The sequence below is a fragment of the Oncorhynchus kisutch genome, linkage group LG14, assembly GCF_002021735.2.
Source record: "Oncorhynchus kisutch isolate 150728-3 linkage group LG14, Okis_V2, whole genome shotgun sequence".
Lineage (NCBI taxonomy): Eukaryota > Metazoa > Chordata > Actinopteri > Salmoniformes > Salmonidae > Oncorhynchus > Oncorhynchus kisutch.
In genome coordinates, this window is record NC_034187.2 from 50,856,371 (window position 1) to 50,866,186 (window position 9,816).

General features: G+C 41.1%; 1 protein-coding gene across 8 annotated transcripts; it reads right to left on the reverse strand.

The window, feature by feature from the left end:
• Positions 1-2,405: 2,405 nt before the first annotated feature.
• On the reverse strand, positions 2,406-9,494 carry LOC109903745 (eomesodermin). 8 transcript variants are annotated; one of them, XM_020500644.2, is made up of 7 exons: positions 8,725-9,426; positions 6,225-6,537; positions 5,669-5,823; positions 4,762-4,883; positions 4,365-4,523; positions 3,640-3,701; positions 2,406-3,497 (listed from the first exon to the last, which is right to left on the reverse strand). In XM_020500644.2, the coding sequence occupies exons 2-7, from the start codon at positions 6,521-6,523 to the stop codon at positions 2,747-2,749; spliced, it is 1,548 nt and encodes a 515-aa protein (XP_020356233.1). In that variant the 5' UTR covers positions 6,524-6,537; positions 8,725-9,426; the 3' UTR covers positions 2,406-2,746. The 8 variants fall into 8 exon arrangements, with proteins under 8 accessions (XP_020356233.1, XP_020356232.1, XP_031644384.1 ...); XM_020500643.2 differs by having other exon boundaries at positions 8,716-8,836; XM_031788524.1 differs by lacking the exon at positions 8,725-9,426 and adding an exon at positions 8,049-8,667 and having other exon boundaries at positions 6,225-6,855.
• Positions 9,495-9,816: the final 322 nt, after the last annotated feature.

Here is a 9,816-nt window from a genome sequence, read left to right on the forward strand (position 1 = left end):
AAATAACAATAATGATCAGGTAATTAATATCTATAATATGGATATGGTTGTGGTCTATGTAGATGAATGACTACAGTCGTATTTTGTCTAAATGGCGTGAGCTCCAAAATTAAAATAAAAAATAAGGCAAATTAGGTAAATTTTAACAAATTATAAATGTATCTCAGATCAACGCGCTCGTGCGGGGCACACGACAGCTATATCTCCAAGCATGTCAAATTAATGCTTCGGAGTTATTGCGAAAGGTACGAATTAAACAAAAATATTTGGTTGTCCAAGATGATCAGGGGTGATAATCAAAAAGATTTGTCATCAACATACGGGGGGGAATCCTCATCTACAAATACTTTCTGGCCTGCACACGCTCGTGCGCGTTCGTGATCACAATGAAAATGGTGAGTAGCCTCATGATAATCATACTGTAGCTAACTAAAGTTACACTTAATTGTTTGTGGTTGGGTCAACCATACCATAATCCCAAATAATTTATTATGTTGGACATTTCCAAAAATTAGGTTCATTTAAATTAAAGGTAGACTCATCGATAATACGTAGGCTAGGTGCAGAAATTAAACAGAATAGCGGGTACATTTTGTAGTATTTACAGACATTCAATCTCTCCCTGTCTGTTGTCCCCACATGCTTCAAAATTTTAATTATTGTTCCTGTATCCAAGAAAGCGAAGGTAACTGACCGAAATGACTATCTCCCCGAAGCATTCACTTATGTCATCATGAACTGCTTTGAGAATCTAGTTAAGGATCATATCACCTCCAATTTACCCGACACAATTTACCCGTCTGATTCCACGGACGACGCAATCGCCAATGTACTGCACACTGCCCTATCCCACCTGGATAAGAGGAATACCTATGTAAGAAGGCTGTTCATTCACTACAGCTCAGCCTTCAATGCCATAGTGCCCTCCTAGCTCATCACTAAGCTCAGATTGCTCCCTGTGCAACTGGGTCCTAGACTTCTTGACAGGCCAAGGCCAACCAGGTGGTGAAGGTAGGCAACAAGACCTCCTCCACTCTGATCCTCAACATAGCGGCCACACAGGGGTACACGCTCAGATCCCTGCTGTACTTCCTGTTCACCCATGACTGCGTGACCACACACATCTCCAACTCAATCAAGTTTACTGATGACACCACAGTAGTAGGCCTGATTACCAACAACGATGAGACGAGGAGGTGAGAGGCAGAGCGGTGCCAGGAAAATAACCTCTCCCTCAATGGAAACAAAACGAAGAAGCTGATCTTGGACAACAGGAGATGGCAGAGAGAACACGCCCCCATCCACACCGATGTAGCTGCAGCGGAGGGTCAAAAGCTTCAAGTACTCTGCGTGCACATCACTGAGGATCTGAAATGGTCCCTTCACACCGACCGGTGCAACCGTGCCTCTTCAATAGGCTGAATAAATTCCGTGAGCCACGGCCTGTTAACCCCACTACCATCCAGAAGGCGGAGACAGTACAAGTGCATCAAAGCTGGGACCGAGAGACTGAAAAACAGCTATCTCCAGACCATCAGACTGTTAAACAGTCACCACTAGCCAGCCTCCGCCCAGTACCCTGCCCTGAACCTCAGACACTGTCACTAGCCAGCAACCACCCATTACTCTACCCTGCACCTTAGACTGCTGACCTATGTACATAGTAATTGAACTTTTTAAGAATGTGACATGCCATTTTATCCACTTACTATGTATTCTAGCCATTGATCACTCTTAACTATTGCTATATACATACATATATTCTGTACTGTTCAGAAGCTAATTTCCTGCAAATTCTATTTTACCGTGAGGTTCACATACATATATTCTGGACTCGTTCAGAAGCTAATATCCTACAAATTCTATTTTACCATGAGGTTTAAATATTGTATTCTTGACATAGCTAATTCCAATGCTGTACATTGCATTTTAGTTGCATACAACATTGATATACTGGATTCTTGACTTAGCTCACCATCTATTGCTGTACAGATCACTCTTAGTCAATATTGTGTCAATTCATCCAGTGTATAGATTGCGTTATTAAATTGGATTAGTTCTGACATTTCTTGATAACTTTTTTTGTACGGTTGTTAGGAGATAGTAACATAAGCATTTCGCTGCACTCTAACATCTGCTAAACTGTAAAAGTTGATTTGATTTGCGCAACGATTAAGAATGTTCAAGAGTGAGGCTCAACCTCGCCGCTGTTTGGGAACCCTGGCTACCACCCTGTGGCCAGCGTGAAGTGATTCCGTGCACATGCGCATATGCTATGTGTGGTTGTACGAGGGCAAGGACTTGTATCTCCCATCTCAGTAGCTGCAATTGGCAATGTAATGTCACGGAGTCGTCCTTAAGTAAATGTATATTATTGACAATAAACGAGACAATTTGCAAAGTGGAACATTGTTTATGAAAAGCTTGTTTTTATTACCCATTTCATAACACCTCATGAAGACAGTTTTGTACAAGATACATCACATACTAAAGTGCACAAATACTGTACAACAAAATGACCTTAAATAAAATCACATTAGTAAAAAATTAAATCAACTGGGGACATGCTTTAAAAACATTTGTCACAATGCATGTGTGTTCGGGGAGTATAAGTAATCTGTGCAGCTTGCATGGGAGCACAAAGCTTTGGCACCTTTAGAAGAAAAGGTTTTTTTTTTTTTTTAAGTGGGGGAAAAAAGTGGGCACTCAATTTAAAACAAAAGAATACGATTTTAATAAATAGTCTTTAGGGGCTCGTGTAAAAGGCATAGTAGCCCATGCCTTTGGGGTTGTCTTTGTTGTACTCTTCCGTTGTGGTCAAGTTCTCACACTTGATGGTGGGGGAGTTCTCTGTGCTCGAACCACCAGGTGACATCCGGCGTCTCTTGCAGACCATGGAGTACACGCCCGAATCGGTAGAGTCCACAGATTTCAGCGAGTGGGACGTCTCTACCCAAGTGGAGGCTGCGGTGCTCTCCTCGGGCAGCTTGTCTTTGCTAGCAGCCAGTTGGTCATCTGTGAAGGCTGGGGGACTGGGCCGAGGGGACCAGGGCAGGCCTGTGGTCATCTTCCTCTGGTAAGTGCTTCTGGTGCCCCAGCCGGCCGCCATTGAAGCAAAGGCAGAGTCGGGGTAGTAGCTGAGGGCGTGGGAGGTCTGGAGGGGCAGGGGCTTGATGCCATAGGACAGCAGACTGCTGGCTGAATAGTCCTGGTCGTAGGATAGGTCAAGCTTGTTGGAGCCGGACTGCTGGACCGGGGTGACGAACCAGCGCTGAGCCGAGCTGGACCCGGCATCCTCAGCCTGGGGGGAGAGGAGACTGTTTGTCTGGGGCACGGCCCGTTCCCCAGTGTAGAAGCGGTTCTGTGGCAGGTTGTTGACAAACTGGTCCTGGAAGAAGGGCTGCATGGCATAGCGGGCACCCGGCACAATCTGGTGAGAGCGAGGGGAGGCTGTCGGGGATGGGGTCAGCCTGTCACCCTCTGGGGCTGTGTACATCCTGTGGAAGAGAGACAAGAAAGGTCTAAGGATGAGTCGTTGGCAAAAGAAAAACAAGTTCACACTTGAGACTAAAAGTTAGCAGAGCAGGGAAAAAAATGGTCACAATACCACATGCAAAAAAGGAAGTCATTGTCACTTACGAGTCATAGTTGTCTCTGAAGCCTTTAGCAAAGGGGTTGTGGTCGATTTTAAGCTGTGTGATCTGGAAAGGAGAGATCGATGTTCAAGCCATGGTCAGAAGTGTTGACAAAAACCCATTTTATAGACAGTCAATATTCACATTTTATAGACAGTCAATATTCACAGAGTATACCAAACACTAGGAACACCTTAATGTTGAGTTAACGCCACCCCTTTCCCTCAGAACGTCCTCAATTCCTTGGGGATATGAACTCTACAGTGTTGAAAGCATTCCACAGGGATGCTGGCCCCTGTTGACCCCAATGCTTCCCACAGTTAAGTTGGTTGGATGTCTTTTGGGTGTCGGACAATTACTGATACACATGGGAAACTTGTGAAAAACCCAGCAGCGTTGCAGTTCTTGACACAAACCGGTGTGCCTGGCTCCTACTACCATACCCTGTTAAAAGGCACTTAAATATTTTGTCTTGCCCATTCACCCTCTGAATGGCACACATACACAATCCATGTCTCAATTGTGTCTCAAGACTTAAATAATTATTTAACCCATCTCCTTCCTTTAATCTACACTGATTGAATTGGATTTAACAAGTGACATCAACAAGGGATCATAGCTTTCACCTGGTCAGTCTATGGCAGGTGTTCTTAATGTTTTGTGTACTCAGTGCAGAAACTTAAGAAAAATCTTAAGATTTATCTAGATTGATAGTAGTGGGTATCTTACATCTGTGTTCTGGTAGGCAGTGACTGCAATGAACTGGTTCTCTGGGAAAGTAAAGGTCTGTGTCTTGGCATCACTGCCTATGTCCTCCACTCCCTCTTCGGTGACCTCCACGATGTGCAGCCGAGGCTGGTATTTGTGCAGAGACTGCAGGACAATCATCTACAAAAAAAGGTGTGAATTCAAAGTTAGTACTTGGGTTTTTCATGCTTTCAAAACAGTTAATGTGGTCAGTTATTTGTCACGACACCAATTACTTTGGAGATTTTTGCCAATAGCACTGTCAAAATACAAAAATATGGTTTTGGACTGATTTGTGATGTAGAACACCATAGACCGCTTTTTAAAACCAGCCAAAGACATTTGAGTCCAAATTAATAAATTGCAGTGTAGGCCTCACCTGTGTGTTATTATTATTTGCCCCCTTGTTGTTGGTCAGCTTCAGTTTGCCGAAGGAGATCTCTTGCCTCATCCAGTGAGCGCCAGTGTTTGGGGATTCAGGATGAACATACATCTTGTTACCTGTGATTTAATAAATTGTGGGACATAAAACATCAAAATATTAAAGTACAATGCAGCACAAATGCAAAACAAAAATATAAGGATTAACAGTGATATTTTCCCATTTCTTAATTTTAACTTCTGTTACATGTGTCAAACTCTATACATTTCCAAAAAGACCAGCAATTTGCCAATTTACTATTATGGAATCACATGCTCAGGATTTCAATTTTCAAAGGCAATCAGATGTGAAACTGGAGCTATTAGGCTAATATGTAAATATGGTTAAATTGCACAGGTAAAAACATTTTGGGAGAAAATGGAAGATTGAAGTTCACTATTTTCATGTTATTAAACCTTCATTGGTAAGCCATTTTACACCATATGGAGAGAAAAAAAGATGACTAATAATGAATAATAATTTAATCAGTTTCCAGGAAAACTGGAAACGGGTCAAGCACATATAGACCAATGTTACCAGCTAACAATGTTTTTGAATGGTTGTCTTTTCTTTTAAAATGGGGATAATCAACCAACAAAAAAACATGTATAGGTAAAGTGATGGTGTGGTTGGAAACGACCAGCAGCACAGCATACATGACCAGTTAAATGGGTGTAAATGTTAGGGAAATGTGTATTGACATCTAACGAAACGTTCCTAATTGACAAGCTATGAGTCATCGAAATGTAATTTCATTTCCGTTAATTGAAATGTGCTGCTTCTGTAGGCCTATAGAAAACTTCTTTTAAAAATATCCCTCTAAATAGGGAGCTTACATTACAGGTGCATTTAATATTAATCTCACCTTGCATGTTGTTGTCTGCTTTCCCACAAGTAACCCACTTTCCTCCTTGAAATCGCCAGTGATTTGGATCTGCCAACACGACCTCAACAAATACGTTGTAATGCGCGGTCAAGTTAAGTCCAGTGATGTTGAAACTGAGAAATGGAAACATCCGCCTGAAAGAAAATACATATTGTCACAATTATGCAATTTCAAGTGTTTACTCAAACGAAAATGATCAGAGGGAGTCGTTGCATTCAAGAGAATTCGTAAGGTTAGGTCATGGCATGAACAAATCAATATTTGACACTTTTCCTCACTTAGGCTATTCCTGCACGGGGAAAAAAACGTATTAAACGTTTGTATAGACTACATAATAATTTATAAATACACAAATATATGTACAAGTCAAATGTATGGCTATTCATAAAAATGGTGTGAATAACATTTGTCAAAATATGCAAATATGACACCAAAATATAAACGACTATTGGAACATCAGATGGGCGGATATTTAGTAAGGTAGCCATCATCAAACATGACATTCCATCAACTTGTCTCCAACGTCTCTGCTCACCTGCCCTGTTTCGTGATGATCATCTCCGTCTGGAATCGGTGAAACTTGAGCCACAGGGGCCGATTGCAGAGATAAACTTGAGCCCTCGTTCCCGGTGTGGACCCTGGGAGAGCCATGGAACCAATACCTGAACCCGTTCCCGGATAGGAGGGGTACAGGCAACCTGGACCCTGGCCGAACTGGTAGCTACTGCCAAACTGATTCCGGCTAGGGCACACGGAGGATGAAAAGCCTGCCGGTGGCAGGACCGATCCGTAATGAAGGGAGGAATACCTGGATCCATTTGACCCGCTGTACATTGTTCCAGTTTGTCCTGCGTATGGAAAGAGTGAACACTGATTTGCCACATCGGAGCTCGTTTGTGAGGACGAGATAAAGTATCTGTCAGAGCCAAGTTCATCTATGTGGTACCGCCTGCCAGTGGACTGGTCATCTTCACCGAGGACCGGTGAGCCTTTTCTTCCGTCTGGGGCAGCTTTAGTCCCTGTGAAGGCATTGCCCTCTCCCTCACCCATCATGGCGTTCCCCACTCCGCTCAAATATTTATTGGGACCGTTACTTGGTTCGGATTCCGTCCGGTCAACTTCTTGATATTCGATCTGCGATGGCCCCGGGCTATTATTTGCACTATCTGACGACGAGAGGTTATAAAAAGTATTGGGTAAGTTGATGGTTGATGCGCTGGGAAGAATATTCTCCAGCTGCATTATTTTTGAAATAGCACACACTACAAAAATTTAAAGGATCCAAAAATTGGCTACAATTACAACCATCAAGACGCTACACCACTGCGCCCTGGTATGAGTCCTCTGTGTGCGGCTCGCCACTCCTCTGCTAACTAATGTTGACCTTCTCAGTTGCACCTACGAATTTACGCTTACTATACGATTATGATCTGCTCACGAATTGTTCAAGGGCTCTTATATGATCGCCTTATTCACACACCCAACTCACCGCAAGCATCAGGGGAGGAGCTTTTGGGGATCCATGGAATAGGCTACAGCCCTTCCCATGCCCATTGGTTCAACTCACTGATTTAATTCAATTAGACATAGGCTACCATAATTGACATAGGCTAACCATTTTAAATCCATTGTACATTTGCACTGACTTTGGGTAGCCTATAACGAAATCACCTTTTAGATATAATGATTTAGGCTATTCTACAGGCCCATGACATCGAATTCGCTAAATTGTTAGTTATGCGCAATGTTAGGGAATATTATGGATAAAAGTAATTAGCCTGTATGCAACGACTTTAACTGAACATTTTACACTTTGATTAAAATATGCCCGAAGGACTAGAAATCAGAGTTTCTTCCCGAAACATATCAAAGTAATTGGGAGATACACACACAAGGTGTTCACCCACTGACCAGAGTGGGTGAAAACGCGCTTTGGTTATGAAGTTGAGCTTCCTTTTGTTATATAGTATAAAGACATGATTATTCATGTTCTGAATCGTTCCGTACGGTCTCTAACATATCATTAGCGGTCTGCCCAAAAGGTCGGATCTAATATAATGCATCCGATAACAAGCAGCAAGCTCTGTTGACATAGCGGTGCGCGTTTCAAGTAACTGGAGAAAATTACTTTACAAAGTTGTTTCCACGTGTCGCAAAATTAACAAATTGAATTACGTGTAAAATATTTTGGAAATAAAAAGCTATGCTCAGTAAGTACTCAGTTGAGATTTCAGAGATGGGCCTAGGCTTGTTTTTTTAAAGAATTCTTCGAAAAAACAGGAATGTCGAATTAATATAAAGCGTATACTAAAATATGAAAATACTACATGTCATGTCTCAAACGCGATGTCCATCTTACCTCTATACTGCGGATTCGAGAAGAAAGATGGGTTAAATGGGAAAATGAGCCTGTCAAGTAGCCAATAGGCTAGATTCTGTGCAAGAATTAAGGCTCTTGACACGATGCAATTTTTCCAGATTTTTGACCACTTTTTTTCTTCGTCTCCATTAGTCACCCGAATTCTGGCCATCCTACAAGGGTAAACACTCCAATAACGTTTGATCGGATTATGATGGAGACATGAGGTTTAGGTCATTGGTTTTCTTTTTGGGATATCTACACAATTAACATTTTACTCTTGTCAAAAATTTAAAATTAATAACAAATATTCTTGGATTGAAACTATTTCGGATTATTGTGTTACTTTACGCATTCCTCGGGGCTATGTGCGAATTCGTACCCTTTCCAAGTTACAACAACAAACCTCATGCAGTTAATTAGAAAGTCGATTTTCCCACAAACAATTCCTAGCAGCGTCTAATCAGTCCGCACGTGCGCTAAACGTCACGTTTAGGCTCCCGGTGCATATCAACTCATTATTTGTTGTTTTCTCTGTTGAGAACTCTTTTTTTGTATGTCAAATGGAAATGCCTCCCATTGAAAAATCTATCTTCGAATACTAGGAAAGTGTGCATGTTGAAATTCAAATAAGTTAAAATGATGTGAAATAATAAAATTACTTTACTTTATTTACATCATTAACGCACGCGACAGCAGCCAGTCCTCATCTGTCTTCCAGTCCTCATCTGTTCTTTCTGAAGTGACACATTTGTTTGCAGCACCAATTATGTGAAGTGACTGTGAGCCTGTTTACAGGAAACGATGAAAAAAGTGTTACCTGTATAAGGTCTGTGGTTTACACAATTCAAATAAATAATCCATTTTTGAAATTAGTTTGTTATTAATCTCACAAAAAGGCTACTCATGAAACATATATTCATAAATGACCATCAATTGAGAACAATTGAATAACCTATAATTAAAGGGAAAATAGTCTAAACAATCATGGCAAATAATATGTAGCCTAGGCAAGGCCTACTTTTGGGAATGGTTTAATTGAATGGGATAGCAAGATGATTAGTCTAGATGTAATCAAATAGCCTAAACCTATATTTAAATAAACTGATGTTGATAGATTTTTTTGTATTTTAATTGTAATATAATCATAACTCTTAGATTTAAAAACAAACATTTTAATTTAATGTAACATCTGATCGTGTACTCATAATCAAACGGTTATGCTATATGAAAGGGATATGCGGATACAAATCCCACAGGGTTGCTCTTCTACAAGAAAAGGAAAACGGCCAATTATTTTTCCGTCTGAGGTAACCGGTGATGTATAAGGAAGAGACAGCTCGGGAAAGAGCCACAGCGTTATCCAAATTCCGTATTAGGAATACGAAGAGTACATGTATAGATGCTTGGCAGCGGAAGCCTGCGTGCCCCACGAAGAAAAACACTATACTGCCACTTCGCGTTGACACCCATAAAGCCCATTGGCCACTATTGCACATTCAAAAGGTGACGCAAACGTAGCTTTTAAATGTGTCATTTTTATTTGGCGGTCTGCTAAAGATAACATAATGTCTACTCAAACATAAGATTGTTTATGTTGAATTTATTTTAGAAACGAATTGGTTTAAATAGGTTAATAGTAGGCTATTGCACAAACATACACCAATAAAAAGGGTAGGAATTAGATATCTGTTATGAAATGTATCCCCTAAACTAAAACTAACATCCCCAGAAAAAAAAAGGTTTTGGCATACAAGCTACTCGATTA